This window comes from Agelaius tricolor, unplaced genomic scaffold (assembly GCF_023055355.1).
Source record: "Agelaius tricolor isolate 1412-34295 unplaced genomic scaffold, bAgeTri1.0.p SCAF_16, whole genome shotgun sequence".
Taxonomy (NCBI): Eukaryota; Metazoa; Chordata; class Aves; order Passeriformes; family Icteridae; genus Agelaius; species Agelaius tricolor.
The window spans coordinates 15,706,663-15,723,730 of NW_027269276.1; the positions used below are offsets into that span (position 1 = coordinate 15,706,663).

General features: G+C 41.6%; 1 protein-coding gene across 1 annotated transcript; it reads left to right on the forward strand.

Moving 5' to 3' along the window:
• The first annotated feature begins 2,021 nt into the window (after nucleotides 1-2,021).
• On the forward strand, nucleotides 2,022-15,299 carry CRABP1 (cellular retinoic acid binding protein 1). Its single transcript, XM_071440998.1, has 4 exons — nucleotides 2,022-2,189; nucleotides 2,649-2,827; nucleotides 5,503-5,616; nucleotides 14,975-15,299. Exons 1-4 carry the CDS (start codon nucleotides 2,120-2,122, stop codon nucleotides 15,023-15,025), a joined length of 414 nt encoding a protein of 137 aa, XP_071297099.1. The 5' UTR covers nucleotides 2,022-2,119; the 3' UTR covers nucleotides 15,026-15,299.
• Nucleotides 15,300-17,068: the final 1,769 nt, after the last annotated feature.

Here is a 17,068-nt window from a genome sequence, read left to right on the forward strand (position 1 = left end):
GACTGAAGGCAGTTCTTCCTTTCCAGCCTGATCCATGAAGGGTATTTTGAAGGCTCCCTCTTGGTCCTCATGGAACAGTGGCCACAGTGCAACACCTAGAATGCGTGTCCTGCATCTTAGAGACACTCTCTCAGGTCACATCTGCTGGAATAGTTCCTGTTTGTAGCAGCAGGTAAGCAAACAAAAGAGTTCAAGTGGTCCTTTAAACAAGAAATTGTCCTTCCTTAAAATCTTCTGAGCCGATTTATTTTCTCATGTAGAGATAGGAGTTCCCATCTGGTTTCTGCTGCTCATACTCATTGTCATAGGTAGCTAAGGACTTTGTCCTGCAAAGAGTGAGCCATAACACTTCCCCTGGGCTCCAGGAATGCACATTCTGCAGGATTCTGGAAGCAAAGCATGTAGCATGTTTTCAGTTGTGCAGTTGGGAAGTTGAAACTGAGGGTCTGAGCAGGGTTTTTTTCAGTGTTTGTTCTTCAGTGTATGTGTTTGTTGGGCCTGCAGCCTTACATTTGAAATCTTAAACCTACTTGCAATAGGAAATTGTTTGTGTGTCTTTTTTTTTTCAGAAGTGTTTTTCTTTGAGGGGATCTGAAATTTTAAACAAAGTATTTCAGATGGAGATGAATTTATTGTCATTTACGAAAACAACTGAAGGATGCTTTGTGCTCTGGTTTTTGTTTTGGGTTTGTATTGCTCTGTTTCTCTTTTTAGACAAACCCTGTTATTGAAAACATATATTCCTCTCTGAAATGTTCATTTCCTGGAAAAAACCCAGATTTTTCATTAAAATATTTCCGTTAAAGAGCTATGCCAGGTCTCCAGGGTGTTCTACTGGAAAGGCAGAAACAAAAATCAGTAGAAAAAGAGTGACAATCAACAGACAAATACTTGGTTCTGCTCTATGGTTCTTACTCAGGTGAAATTCTTCCTGGAATAAAAAATGAGAGCAAATTTCAGCATATATAGAATCCTGCCTAACATACTAAAGTAACTCCCAGAACTATTCATTTTCCAGGAGCAAACACATTTTATACATAATTCAAGTAACCTTCGTGTGTTCATTTTACAGAATCTAACAAGTGAAGAATGATTGTGAATGTACCGTGAAGTTTGTTCAGCAAAGGTTTTCCTATAATTAAAATACATCTGGCTCTGTTCTGTGTGGGAAATCACAGGCCTCTGAATGTTTTGACTATTTCCTTATGCACAATAGCAGCAGAAAAACTCCATATGCCTTAACCTGTCAAATTCTGTTCCATTTTATCATGTGGATAAATCAGCTGCGATAAGGAACTTTAATGTAGCATCTTTGACCTGAAACTGAGGGATTCAAAGGGAAGACAATGGAAATGGTCATGGAAAGGCTCAGAACAGCACTCTAATCTTCAGCACACTGGTGCTGATTTAAGGAAGTGGGGAAGTGCTTTAGGTGCTGTGTATCTCTTTGTCCTTCACCCTTCTCGAAGGGAAGGCTCGGCTCGGGGCAGTGACAGCTTCCTTACAGCAGTTCCCTGTCCTGGAACGTGTTCTGCTCCCTGCCACCCCTCGGACCCGCTGGCTGTCGCAGTGAGCAGTGCAGGGGGCAGGCTGGCAGCGGGAAGGGCCGTGCGTGCAGGGCTCGGTGAGGTGTGATGGGCGCTGTGCCTCGACCCTGCCGTGCTGGGCTCAGCCCAGGTGAGCCTGGAGAGACCGGCGCCTGGCTGGATAGCCCTCGGCCTTCCCTGCCTGCTTCTGGGGCTTTTCATCAGGTCCTCACTGTCCACCTCATTTGTCGCACAAGTGGCAATCGGGCTCTCGTTCTTGGGCAGCCCTAGGAGGGGCAGCTGTGGAGCCTGCAAGGCAGGCGGCAAACGGTGATGGATGGAGAGGGCAAGGAAGGATGGATGGATGGATGGATGGATGGATGGATGGATGGATGGATGGATGGCCATGACTGGGAGGGGGCCGGCTCTCTGGCGGTGTGATGCTGGCCCGAGGGAAGGGGTGGGGGGCCGGGTGGGTGTGCCCGGCTCTCCCTGCCGCTGCCGCCGCGGTCCGCCCCACTCACAAGGTGCCTGAGCCGGAGAGCGAGCAGCAGCGCCGCGTCCCCGCCGCCCTCCGCAGCGCCCGACCCGCCATGCCCAACTTCGCCGGCACTTGGAAGATGAAGAGCAGCGAGAATTTCGACGAGCTGCTCAAGGCGCTGGGTGAGTGGCGGGGGAGCCGGGCAGCGGGCCGTGTCCCGCGGGAGGGGACACGGGGCGGCAGCTGCGGCCGCGCTCCGGTGCCCGGTGTCTCCGGGAGAGCTCCGCGCGTCGGCCGCGGGCAGGAGAGTCTCCCGCCGGTGCGGGGCATGGCTCAGAGCCCTGCCCGGGAAGGGGCGGTCGAGGCACGGAGCGGTCCCCGCCTCGCCGGCGGTCCTGCCCGAGGAGCTGGGCTGCCGCTGGCCCGGCGTTCTGCCGCGGGGATCGCAGCGAGAGCCCGCGTGTGCCGCCGGCCGTGCGGAGCCTGCCCGAGCGCCGCCGCTGCCCAGCGCCGCAGCTGTGCCGGGGGCTACGCGCGGTGCCCCGGCCGCTCGCCCCGCTCCCTGATCTGTATGATGCTGGGCGAGGTCCGTCCAGGGCACCGCTGGCGACTTCAAGCTGTTTCCTCCCCGCTTCGTCCAGGTGTCAATGCCATGCTCAGGAAAGTGGCGGTGGCAGCCGCCTCCAAACCCCATGTGGAGATCCGCCAGGACGGGGACCAGTTCTACATCAAAACTTCCACTACTGTCCGCACCACTGAGATCAACTTCAAAATCGGGGAGAGCTTTGAGGAGGAGACGGTGGATGGACGGAAGTGCAGGGTAGGAGGAGAGCTGGGGCATGTGCATGTGTGTGGGGGGGGGTGTGTGTTACCAGGTTCTTTTTAGATGGGACAAACACATCTGCCGCTCGTGTCCCCGGACAGTGGCATTGCTGCCCTCCACCCTCTTCTTGAAGCACTCTTGGGGGTTCTTGATGGTCACCACTTCCCTTGTCCCTCTTTTGGGATAAAACTGAAATCTCAAGACAACAGGACATGAAAGGTCCCGAAAGCAGAATTCAGGTATCTGGTTTCCAGCTTGTCAGGGTTTAGTTCTCTTTTTGCTTTCCTCTCCCCTGAAGACCTGAGCTGCAGTGAAAGCTCTCCCCAGCTTCTGTCCCTGACACAAACATGGGAAATGGTGGAGCAAGAGAGACCTCAAGAGTCAGGATTTAGTGCACAAATCTGACATAGCTTTTGTCTTCGATTGAATCAGATGAGTTCTCAAGCAGGACCACTTGAGAGTTGGTCCTTGGTTGATTGAGGTTGAAATTCTCTTTCACACTCTTGCCACGTGCATATGTCCAGTTTACTGATAGATAACTCTTTAACAGTGTAAGACAGGCCTTTCAGTGTTACACCAGACACAGTCACACCATCTTCTTGGGCAGAAGTGCATTAGACACATTCCCTGGAGTGTTTTGGGCTTGATTCTGTGTGTGAGACCCTGCTCCTCTACCTCTGTAACCACTTCTGTGGCTGTGGAGGGGGATTTAAGTCGGCAGCATCTGACACCAGGTTCTTGCTGGTGTAGATATGTGGGATCTGAGATTTGGGGAGCTGGGCTGTGGTCATAGCTGCCCTTTGAAAACCATTATTGAAGGCATGGGTTAGTTATGCTTTCTTCAGAGAGTTTACTCTCATAATTATAAAGGAGTATGTATAAGTGTACATAAAACTCTTATAAAAGAAGTACAAATAAAGATTATCAGAAGGTAGTCTCAAATGAGGATCCAGTTTCAAAAGTATCCAGTGTTGGTAAAATAATCTACTTTCCAAAACATGATCTCTCCTAATTCTTGGGTCAGCTTTTGAGACCGTCTTTATCACTAAAAATTCAGAGCTTACTGTCTTCAGTGGAATTGTGTCAACATAAACTTATGAAACAAGAAGCAGATTCTGGGAATCAGTGAATATTTAGAACATCCACTTGCTCTCTAGGATGAGCTATCATATATTTAACAGTTTGTCCAGGAAATGTTGCAGACTTTGTTAATTTATCTTGTTCGACAAAAGTGTCTTCATACATAATGCATACACAATAAATGTGACCTGCTTTCTAGAGGAGGATTTATTGCTGAAGATGGAAAAAAATAATGAGGCTGTAAGCTATGAAAGTTGGAAAAACCTGAAAGAAATGGGTTTTGTGAAGAAGTAAATTTTTTCCATGTGTTGTGAAATTATTTATAGTCCACTCTCAGGAACAAGTTGTACTGCTGGGTGTATATAACCAAGATGTGGCCACAGAGCAGAAACTGACAGATAATAAAATAATACTCCAGAATGTAGTTTGCAGTATCTGGCAAAACTGCTGACTGGTGATAGATTTTGATATACTTTATGGGGTGGAGGGTTCTGTACTGCCAACTAACTTGATCCATTGTTTGTGCAGACAAAGACGGCATCATATATGGTTGTACTTCAAGGCACAGCTTCTATAAGTGCCATTTGAGATGGCTTGTTGGTTTATAAAATCTATTGTTTTGAAAAATATTTTAAAAGTAAACAGCTAATTTTTAATCAAAGTAAAGGGTTTTTCCCTTGGAAAGCCTGGGAAGTGTTAACTTGAATTTAGGCATAGATACGCACACGTGTATATGTACATGTATATAATCACAGACTAATAAATGTCTCCCCTGTGTAGTTATAAAGTGATTACTTGAACATTTATTACAGGGCATCCTTCTGCACAGCTGTTCCATTGCACTGTGGAGTTCAGTGCTCAAGTGAAAAGCAACAGTCAGGGCTTGCCTGTTTGTGAAAGTTTAACAAAATCATGTCATTTTGGGGTCTTTTATTTTTCAGTGGTTTCAGAGTTGTTATTCAAATGCTTTGAAAAATGCCCAAGGGTATTTCAATCCTCAGACTCACAACCTTAAAAAAGTAATGTCACAAACACTTGAATTCTGACATTTTTTAAAATTTAGCTGTGATTTATTCTAGTTTGTTAGCTCAATATGTTTAATACACAGTTAACTTGGCACAGTGCCATAGAGCAGGAAAGATTGTAAGTGACAAATACTGCATTATTTATGACTACAACTCGATATATACAATTGTTTATGCTTTTACTCTTAGGGGACTCTGTAGTGATAAATAACATGTCAGATCAAATCATTTTTACAAAGATGATTGGGAATGTAGACGCTGCATTTGCATGCTCCTAAATTACACTTTCCAACATCAAGCATTTGATGGAAACTGAGTGTCTTCACACTGAAAAGACACATTTGCAATTACTTTGTTACTAATATATTCCTCTTTCCAAAATGCCCCATCACACCTTAATTTTTATTTCACCACTTTCCACTGATTACTTTTTTTCCTCTGCCTTTGACTATCTATGTGTTGCTCCTTTAGTGGAGCAATTATTCTCACTACTGCTCATTGTTGTTTCTGTCTCATGCTGCTGGGGAATATAATTAATGTATTTCCTAATGGTTTTCTTGCCTGCAGAGTTTGGCCACTTGGGAGAATGAAAACAAGATCTACTGCAAACAAACTCTTACTGAGGGAGAAGGTCCCAAAACATACTGGACTAGAGAATTAGCTAATGATGAACTGATTTTGGTAAGAACCTTGAACTCCCTCAATATGTGCACCATATTATCAGGTTTTTTTGTTACCATATAGTATGAGTTATTATTTTTCCTTACTTAAATCCATCTGGAAGACTACCATTGTTATAATCCTCTACCTTACAATTAATACATTGCTTTTTTTCCCCTTTCTTTTTTATTTTTTTTTAAGCAAATGGATATATATGCATGTTCTGACTTGCATTTGATTGTTAAAACTTTCACCATACTAGTACTGGTAGAATAATCACAAGTTGGCCACTTCTGCTCTGTAAATTCACAACATCATCAAAGAATTTGCTTGATTTATTGCAGATTTTCTCTGGTGAAAGTGAGATCAAGGCATTTGACCTCATTTCTGGAGAATCTTCTTTTATAGGCATGTGCATAATACTTCTTCTTATCTATGGTCACATGGCATAGAGCAGGAAAGATATGGATGTTGTTAGTATGCTCTAATCCCTCCTGTTCATGAAAAATATGTCATTTCCTCCCATATCTCTGCCATCTTCCCCACTTCCCTGATCTGAGTCAGATTGAGAATTACTTTCATGGGTTTCTTAGAAATAGAGATTTGCACATTTGCTGTCAGCCAATATCCCCCCAGTGGTGTGTAAGCTTCCATCTGGCAGCCGGGTGACCGTGGGCATTCAGAGCAGCACCTCTGCAACCGCCTGGCCGTGCCCACCTCAGTCACACACGGTTTGTTTAATCAGATTTGTTAATTTAATTAATACTCTAACTTCTGTTCAAGTCCTCTTTGCTGCACCTTTCCTCAGCAGTCACTCCAGATTAATTTACCAGTATCCACATCTGAGTAAAGACCCAGTAGCACAGTTCAGCTCGAGTTCAGAATCATTTTATTGCACATGTTCTAACTAGTGAATTCTGGATAAATAGTTGATTAGACTGTTATGCCTCATCAGTTTGGACATGGAAGACAGGCTCCTGGAGTGGTGGGTAAGAAAACATCAAAGCAGGGAGGTTTTATTTCTAACTATCACACTAACTAAAACTCTGCACTTTAAAAAACAAACAGCCTTCCAAGTGTTTCTCTAAAGCAGATGGAGTTCTGTTTTTAAGATTGTATCTGAAACAAAAACAGGACCCAAACCTAACCAAGCATAAACACAAAGCTTCTAAGGTGTTAATATTATTCCAGACATCTTGGAACTGTTCACCCACATGAGGACGTGTGCTGTTAGTGAAATCACACTGGTTTCTAATGAATGAATACTCCAGTGCTGCATAATTTCTTCTGACTCAACCACTGGAATGCTTTATTTTATCACAAAACTTTAGGAGGCAAAGTACTTTGATCTCTTCTTTGCATCTTTAGATGAAATGCAGAATGGACAAAATATATTCTCTAACTAAAAGTTATTCCTAGAACTTTTCCAGCTTTCTAACAATACATTTCTGTAGTTTATTATTTAAGCAACAAGCTGAAGAGGCAGCTGTTAAATAAGGTGCACTGCTCCGAGCAAAGCAAGAAAGCCGCTCATAATACAATTGCCTCCTGCTAGCAGCAATGTGAACTTACCCTGCTGGGGAGGAATAATGAACCTGGATAAGAAACTAGAGGGATTCAAAGGTTTAAAGCCATCTAACCTTTTTTCTTGTTAAATACAGTCTGTTGAACTTTTGTGAATTAATTATTTTTCCAATTAGGATATAAATTAGAACAACTTGCTTCTTATAAAAATATTTCCTTTTATAGGAACTCAGAACTTTCAATATGTTGGTTTCCTGGTTAATTTCCTTACCATTAGAATATACATATTTCTTTTAATCTTTGTATGTGTAGATTCAACTTCCAGTCATTGCATATTGTGTATAAAAGAACCTAAATAATATGCCTAGAATTTGTAATTGCAAATACTTCTCTTAACACCACTGATCAAGCCACCTCTCAGAAGAACTTTGTGGTTGTGAAGCTAAACCACTGGAAGACCTTGAGTCCTTCAATGTAAAGAAAGCTTTCATTGAATCATTATTTGAGTGCTTTTTAAGCCTGTCCAATTTACACATTTCCCTCCTAAACTAAGAAAACCCAAATGGCATGTACTGTTCTGCTAGAATCTAGCACCTGATGTTACAGTGATTTCCTCTCCTTACTCCTATCTAAAATGGTCCTGATTTATTTGCAAGGGCTTTGTTAACTCTTTTCTGGTTTCCATTTCCCCAGACTGATCCCCTTCCCATCTCAGGCGAGCTGGAATTACATTCATTGGTTGTAATGTGTGATTTTACTGTGGCCATTATGAAAATTTGGTATTTGTTTCCAAGTGATCCAGATCATTCTCTCTTCACTTTCACTATTCAATATGATACACAGTTTCATTCTCCTACCTCTTTGAGCATAGAGACCTCTTTTGCTTTATAAAGTATTATGACAATAATTCATCCTCAGGACAAGCATTTTCAAGCCCTCATGGCATTTGATGGGACTGAATGCACAGATCTTTTAAATATGTGGGTTGACGTTCAAGATCTGACAGCTGAAAACTCAGTAATGAGGTGTTTCTGGGAGTAATGGTGGTGTGAGACCTCTGGTCCTTTGCAGAAGCTGAAATGGCCCTTCTGGGAAAAAAAAAAAAAAAAAAAAGAAAGAAAAAAAAAGGAAAAAAAAAAAGTTGAAAATTAAACCTTCAGGGAAGCAACAAAAGGTTCTACTGGTTGGAGAGAGACAGAAGAGGAGAAGCTACATTTTCTTGTCTGTGGTCCCTCATTTTAAAGCCCCAGAACATTCCTTCAGAGAATTGGGCTTTAGAAGGTAAACTATTTGAAGGGATTGGCTGAGGTGTTTTCAGCAGCTATAAAAGGGAACAAGGTAAGAATAAGAGCCCTTAGTGAGGAGACTCTATTGATCTCGTGCCCATCCACTATGTTTGGGTTTTTCATCACTCCAGTGAACAAAGATTCAACATTAGATTATTTTATTTCATGCTTGGCAAATTTCCTTGGATCTGAGTCTGCAAACCCCCACTTATATCTTACTTCTTCAAAACCAAGATTGCAATGAGAAGAAGAGATCTCTGTATTCTTGTTCTTTTAAAACCCTTCATCAGTCATCAACCACTTTAAAATGTTTGTGTGTTACAGATGAAACTTAAATTGATTTCTTTCTTCTCCCACCCTCAGAGCTTTCTTAGGGATCTTTAGGACCTGAAATTAATTCTCATTCACTTCTGCTGTCCATATTGCTTCAAATATTTAACAATTCTCATCTTCACACTTCTCAAATCTCCCTGCTTACGTAAGAAATGTTATCTGTTCATTTGCTCTCTCTGATGTGCTTCAGTAAGGCTCTGCTTCTGTTTCTCTATCCAAAAAATTCTTTCAAGAAGTCTTGAGACTCCTTATTCTCTATTAGATGCAGTTGCAGAAGAAATCAAGGAAAGTCTTACCCAGTTTGAAAGAAGTTTCAAGAAAGAATGTAAGCTGTGTTAGACTTAAGCATGAATTGAAGAAAGGCTGGGGGTGACAGGCAGGGGGTAAGAAATTAGTTTTACTGTGTTAGTATTGGCTCCATAAATGTTGGATCTTTGCCACATAATTTTGATCTAAAATGCTGCATTGCTTAGGGGATCTATTTGATTATGGTATTTTCCTAGTGTAAGACTATATTTTTCTCTCCAACACAGCATTATTAAATAAAATGCATTTATTAGCCCATATAATAAAAAAATCAGTGTTTAATTGCCATGACTACCACAGAGCTAAAATAGAAACCATATTACTCTATAATTATCAATCTTTCTTGCATCCTGGCAGAAGAATTCCTTGTTCTTCAAAGATATTTCCTTGGAGTAAAATGATGGTCTTGCAAGTCACATCATCTCCTCTGGTACACAGATGCTGAGAACACACTATTTAGTTAGCAAAGGTTTTCTTTGCCTTCAGTTGCCTTCAGTTCTCCTTAGCTCCTTGCAGCATGGAGAATAAAATGGCTCATATTAGTAGATAAATAGTATTGGGCTCATACAATGACAGATGTAGGCCTGAAGTCCTGTTAGAAAAAAAATTCTTTCAGCCAAGGAAGGGGAGGATCAAGTTCTGCATTATAAAAAGATGGTCTGAAAACTAGAAGATTGATCTAAAACTAGAACACTGCAACATCTTTTATCAGAGCTGTTTATTCAAATCTCATCTGATGCACTTGCTGGGATTTCAGCTCTGCACTTTTAAAATTACTGAACAATGTAGATAAAAATTACATGGAATGTGCAAGCAAGGGAGGGTGGAAAGGGTAGTTCCCCACCCAAGTCCACATTTATATATCTTGACTGCATCTTTATATTGTATTGTACTTTGGGATTGTAATGCATACACAGAATCAGGATATCTGTATTTACAACTCTACATTCATAAACTATACTTGGATTAGCATTTGAGCAATCAAGATCGGAATATAACACAAAAAATATATATTTCTTTTATTTGTTTGAAAATTATGGCCTGGAATGAAGTGCCTTTTCTTCCCTTTATTGTACTCACAATGTTTTTGTTGTGGCTGTGTGTTTTTGTCAGAGACATTAATGAGCTATCAATCACTTATGTAAGTCAGCAGAACAAAAGATCTGCTCTTTGCAAAGTTGAAGGATACTGCTTACAAATATCAGCTATTCAAATGAGATACATTTATATTCAAACCTTAGGTGCATTGCTGCTTTCACAGCTGCTCGTGCCTCTATCGATTTAAGTTTAATTTGTAACACACAAACGTTCTAAAGTGGATGATTACTGAAGAGGGGCTTTAAAAACAGCCTCTGAGCACATTTTACACAGTTCACCTATCACACAGGGGTTCTCAGAATCAATTGTAGCAAGGGTCAAAGATCAGAACATTGGTGGGGGTTCAAGCATGGTTTCTATTCTACATTCCCTCCTCAGGAAAATCCTGCCATCGTTGATTAAAACTAGTGAACTGTGGAGCCTAGATGAGCGAGCAAACATTTTTAAAATTATTTTGCTGCCTTCTGAAATTTAATAGTATGTGAGAAGGGTCAATGCAGATTTGGAAAGAGATTTTGCAGCGGAATGGTGAAATGTGTGATGTGCCTAAGCCTTGTATCAAACTATGTTAAACTACTTAAGTGTTTAACTTTTCCATAACTTTTGGAGAGTGATCTTAAATAAAATCAATTCTCAAAAGAAGGGTCTAGTCATATCAAGCTCAGAATGAGGGGGTTGCTGCTGTTCCCATTAGAGCAGCCTTGACAGAAGTTCAGAAACCTGTAATAATGCGTGCATGTGTGTTGCATGGGCCTAATGCTTTAATTTACTCTTTGCCATGAGCAGATTTACAAGGGGGCTTAGGGATCTACAGCCCCTGCTCATTACTACAGCCCTGTCTGGATCACATCCCAAACAAAAAAAGAAGCCAAAGCCCTTTGCATTTTGGCTGCACCCGATCCTGAATGCATCCTTTTGTAATATCACTTGTAGCTTAGATGTTCTCTGTGCCCTGGCTTTCAGCTACACCTGGGAGATGCCATTGTCTCAGATCTGTGTCATTCATTTGAGGTATAATATAGCAGTGCTCAAACACAAATATTGACATTTAGGCCCCTTGAGAAATTGCCTAATTTTGCATGGTGCTATCAATTGATATCCTGAGGAACAGGAGGTTTTGAATTGGGTGATTTGCTATTAATAGACAAGTTTGAAAGTGGGGGCCGCACATTCAGTGACTATGGCCTTGTAAGGATCAACCTCTTTCTTAAAATTTTGTGGGAGTCAGGAGGAGAATGGAAATAGGCAACATGCCTTTGTTGTGAAGATTTATATCTTTATTTTAGATAACATGGAAGTGTGCACATGGACAAAGCCTTTTCTGAGGACTCATTTAAGTAATACGTTCTTTTCTCCATCAGTTTGCTGATGGATTCTGTCTTCCTTTTGTAAGTTGCCTCTGCATTTTGACCAGTCATGAGCAGATAAAGGGATTTTTGCATACACTGACAGAAGTGATCTTTCCCAGGTGATTGTTTCAAAGACACTCTTCCTTATACTGTGTGCTCCACTTACCACAAAGCGTCCTCAGCAAATATTTATAAAGAAGGCCTTCAAAAAGGAGATTTGCTCCTACAGAAATATATTACTGCCCTGTAATTCTCTTTTAATCTCTCATGATGTCAGTGGTCATCAGATTTTGAGTGAACTGAGAGAGGTCAATTTATTGGATTATCCCCTGCACAGGGCTTTGTTTGCAGTGTGCTTTTGGACTCTTAGCTACAGATTATGACAAGCTAAGTGAAGAAAACAATTCTGTAATTTGCAGTCATTGCACATTTAAAATCCTATTTTAGATTTAGATAGAAGCCTTGCCTTGTAGCATTTTATGAGATAAGTGGGACCTTTCCAAGCTGATGAGAAGGTGGTGTTTGAAAATCCTGCATCTTCCTGTTACAGCTGAATTACATTTTGGTAGCATTGCACTTTTTTCAGTTGCTCTGATGAAACTACAATACCAAATAGCCAGGATTGCTCATTCTCTTTATATTTGGAAGCTCTACTGCTTTGGGTCATGGAAATCTTTAAAGTCTGCCTATTGGGACAGGAACTATCACTTCTTTTGAGTCTAGAATTAAAACCATAGACACTAAACTGCTTTATCCTACCATTGAATACAAGGATTTAACTGTGAAGAACGGAGGAATAGCACCCTTTGGATTTGGATCCTCCCCTGACCTTGGGCCCAGCTGTACATTAGACATTTCTGTGAGTTACCACAAGAAAAAGAATGCAGCAAGTTTGAACATATTCCTCCTTGCTTGATTTAGTAACACTGAGTGGAGTTTTATGAACAAATGATAGTGAGTCATGATAAGATAGGAAAACACCTTTTGTGAAAGTCCACATTGAAACCTGTACATTACTGTGATAATAAAGCCCTTTATGTGCTTCAATTACGTTGTTAATCATCTAAATGTGTATAAAGTATGAAATCCAAGTGCTAAAAAATGCAGTTTATCCCTGAAACAGGTCAGAGGCCACATAACCTAAGCTGGGTCTTCAAGGAAAGGATGTCTTGGTCGTTTGAGAAGTGCACAGTGATGTTGTAACTGTGCTTTGCCTTATTTCTATCTCTTTGCAGTCCATATTCAAAGACATTATTGTGTTAATTTATAGTGGTTTTACAGACTCTGAGAATGGTGGGTTGTGGAGTCCTTGTGTGTAGCAACCGATTTTTTAAAATTTGGATTCCCTGAAAATGCCCATATTTTCTGCACTTCATTTTTGTCCACACTAATTTGAATGTAGTCCTTTGCCTGAAATTTTCAGAAGTCCAGAAGTCTAGCTGGAGCTGGATGCTGGAAGCACAAAGTGAGGAGCCTGTGTCCTGTGTCACAAACACGCTGAGCTGTGACTCTCTGTGCTGCTGCTACTCACCCATACTACTGAGCTTTTCCACAAAGTCTTATGTCTTTTTTCTTCCTCCACAAGTTTTAGTCTTTGTTTCCACACTCCATCCTGTAAATCTTCCAAGGAAGCTGCCAGTCAGACTACACTGATGTCTTAGGAGCAAGCTCTGCCCAGGAGCACAATCTTAGAACTGGGCACTGCAATTTCAGAAGCTCAGATCTACGGTGGCTCCCTTGCAGTATGAATCACATCTATTTCCATCTACTCTTCCCTGCAGTGTTCCTTCTCAATAGAACTGCTGAGCTGTTCTGAGAATAACTGCTGTTGCTTAGCTTTAGGGGAAGGAGTTTCTCTCTTAACTTGCCTGGAAGAGCAGACATAAATTTGTCAGGGAGGTTAGATGAGTTTTGGCTGCAGCCTTTCTCATTAAATTGACTGATGTGACATCCATCCCCACCTCACGACGTGGCTGCATGGCTGTGCAGCTCCAGCTCTCACACTGGGGCTGTGCCAGCTCTGGAAGAACACTACACAGGAATTGTTTTACTACTGTTTATGATTTGTGTTGAAGTAGCAGCAGGGCACCCAAGGCTCCCTCTGCTTAGCAGTGCCTGAGTGTGAAAGACAATCACTGTTGCAGGGATCTTACAGTCTCCACGGAAAACCTTGAGCCCTGGATGGTCTTGACTCTTACTTCCTCTCTCTGGCAAAACTCCTGCTGAAATAATTTTGCCTTTGTGGATAATTTGGAAATGTTGAAGGAAGCCATAATAAGGGTATTTGCAGCTGGTGCTGTGAACATTAGAGAACTACCCACATCTTTTAATGTTCATTTTCAGATGTATTAATGTAAAATCTAAAAATATATATTAAGCACTGATATGATATTAATATGCATAAAAACAAAGTCTGTATCTCCAAAATACTAACAGACTTGTGTCCCCAACAAAGTGAACAAAGTATAAGCCAGAGTCAGTTTTAAAGCCAAGTCTTTTCAAATTATTGGCCAAAACAGGTGTAGAAAGCATTAAGACAAATAGCCCAGCTGAATTTTCATAATGCACTGGGGTAGTTCTTAATGCATGCTTTTCAGTGAGACCTTGGCAGTGGCCACAGCCAGACATCCCAACTGAGACCTTGTTAGTGCTGAGCTCAAAACCTTCTGTCTGCATAGCTGAATGTGAAGAAGTTTTTTGCAGTCTCTATTTCCTCACTCTTGCCCCTATTGTCTCCTTCTTGCTTCATTGCTCAAAGTTTAGCCTGCCAGACCTGAAATTGCATACAAACACTTTGGGATTCAGGTGGCTTTCTCAGACAGCCCCACAATCACTGTCCTGCCTACATGTTCTGATAATCTGTAGGGCATTCCAGACCCTTCTCATGGCTAACAAACTCATTGGTTAAGGGCACAGTGTCCTGAAGGAAGATTGTCATTCCAGGCACTCCAGCCTGGAAGAGGGGCTCTGGTATCCCAGGAGGAGCTGTCAGCTGCTTGCAGCAGCACTCTGTTTACAGGTGTACATTCTCCTGCTCTTCATCTTTCCTCCACTGACTTCATTTGCCTGCTTGGATTTATATCTGCAAATATCAAAGAATACCTTTGGAACGTGCCATCTGAATTCCACCCTCAGCATTTCTAGTTCAAAGTGCCGCAACTGTTTCTAAATATAACAACAGTACATTCCAAATTCACTTTATTTTCTCATGTTTATTTATCAATTCATGCCAAGAAACTACAGAAAAAGAGAATTTATGCATCATTTATCATTCTGACAAAATCCACCCTGCCTTGAAAAACAGGTCATTTACATTGCATTCCTCTTTCAAAATGATTTCTTTCTTTACTCTCATCTGTCAAAAGACATAAGAAAAAGTATTTCTGCTGTGGAACTAGTTACTTTAGTAAAAATAACACTTTGAAATGGTGTTAAATATTTGCTGGTTCTATCTCTTTTGATTGATTTTTATTTCTTTTCCAGACCTTTGGTGCTGATGATGTTGTGTGCACAAGAATTTATGTAAGAGAATAAAAGCATCAATTTACTTGTCATCTGGGATGAAGTGGAGAACTGTGAAAACCCCCAGTGCAACGAGTATCTGTGTGTGCTGTTACTAAGGCAGTGTTGTATGTGACCATGTGTGCTAGATCTGAACCCAGATCCTCTGTTAAGTGTATTTTGCTTTCAGTTTTCATTTCAGACACTATTCCTCTCCACTTTTATGCCATCAATTTTCATGTCTGCTTTGTATTTTGTAGTTGTCACTTGCTATGGTTTCCTCGGTTATTAAACGTATTGGGCATAACTCACAGCGGTTTGGGGATGTTTTTAATTGAAAACCCAGCAGTGCTTTGGTTAGGACTGAAGCACTTTTTACCCTCTGCTGAAGTCAGTGTGGAGTTTCCTTGCTGTTGGCAGGTCCTGTGCTCTCAGGGAACACCTCCTAGGGCAACACCAAGGGATGGAGAGCAAGTGGATGGCAAGGCCTTTCAAAGAGCTGCAGGCTGTTCTCTTGAACCCAGAGCTCTGCTTCTTTCCTTCTTTCTGTCTTCTCTCCTTCTTCCCCCTCTCTCTCTCTTGTCCTCTCTTCCTCCCTGTTCAGGAATAATTCATGTATGCTGTGATTGCTGGGACTGGGGTTAAGCTGAACCAGACAAGACAAGGTGAGATCTTTCCCCTTTCCTGCTACAGGACAAATAACACTGTGATCATGACTAATACTCATTGTCATCACACCCAAGCACCTCAGGCCTGATCAGAGAGCCAGAAGAATCTGACAGACTTTACTTGTTTTGGTCATAAAAATATAAAGCTGAGGAATGCTGCTTCTCTCCTACCTTCTCACCTGTGACAAAGAGAATTTCCAATGGCTTCATTCCCCCTCCATGTTACAACTCTCACTTCTGGTGATTCAACCTTTAATTCTTTGAGCAACTAAGTGTTTCACAAACCAGGGCCATAGTTCAAGAATTAAAAACCCACCACATTTAATGTATTTATTCTGGCTCAGAGTTCTGGCTGCAGCACTATCAAGTATTAGATTCAAGCTGAGCAGACATTCCACTAATGAACCAGATAATCTTCAGTTCTTCAGCCTTGGAAGTGTCTGGAAACTGAGACTAGGAGCACTGCTTATTTCACTACAATATCCAATATTATCTGACCAGCTTTTATCTTTGCAAGAGTAATTTTTCTGCTCCACGTCACACAGTAATATAAGATTTTTAAGAGTTCAATGTTAGCAGAATATATGCCCTGTTCACTGGATTCTGCTCACTACTCACAACAGGAAAATAGGACCAAAACTTACTCATCTTGGGACATTCATGAAAAATTACTCTGTCTCTTCATCCCTCACGTAGCCATGCAGAGAAACCCCCTTTGATAGGATTGCTGAACTGCCATGAAGAAATCAGCCAGCTGTTCTGTTTATTGCAATGTGGCCTACAGAAGCACAAGAGGAGAGAAACATACAATGTTTTCTGTCTCCTCTGCTCTGACAGGTCATGCTTGCTTTCTCTGCCATCAGCACTCAAGATACCATATTGCAGCTGAAAGGAGCAATCTGAAAGGAGGTTTCTTTTCTTCCACACTCTAACCTTAAGCCAAATCCTGTTTCTGAGACCTTGGTTCTATTGGTATCAATTAAATAGAGTGCATGCTGGCCAACACTGAGGCAGGGGCTGAAATTAGTTCATTGAGGTTTGGAAGAAGATAGAAAATAAAGACAGATCCCTGTCTTCCTCCCTCTTGTTTTCGTTCTTACGCTACCCCCCTGTAAGAACAAAACCAAGAGGGAGCAAGACAGGGATCTATCTTTATTTTCTATCATCTTTTAAGATTCAAATTAAAATAGTTGGTGTTTTGTTATAAACAAGTTCCACTTCAGGAGTATCTGGATCTGCTTGTACAATCAGCTGTGCCAAAGGGACTCCACAAAAAAGTGCCAGGCTTTGAGCTCGCTCAAAGCTGCTCAGGGATGCAGACAAGACTGTCTTGCCACATCAAGGCTGAGCAGTCAATAACACTGTGTTGCAGGACATGTTGGCACAAGTCATATCCCAGAGCACCAGG

Bases quoted from the DNA above. Each gene is read 5' to 3' on its own strand.
- CRABP1 (XM_071440998.1), top strand. From the start codon at position 2,120: ATGCCCAACTTCGCCGGCACTTGGAAGATGAAGAGCAGCGAGAATTTC. The intron at 2,190-2,648 runs GTGAGTGGCGGG...CGCTTCGTCCAG, and splicing joins CGAGCTGCTCAAGGCGCTGG to GTGTCAATGCCATGCTCAGG. The intron at 2,828-5,502 runs GTAGGAGGAGAG...TCTTGCCTGCAG, and splicing joins TGGATGGACGGAAGTGCAGG to AGTTTGGCCACTTGGGAGAA.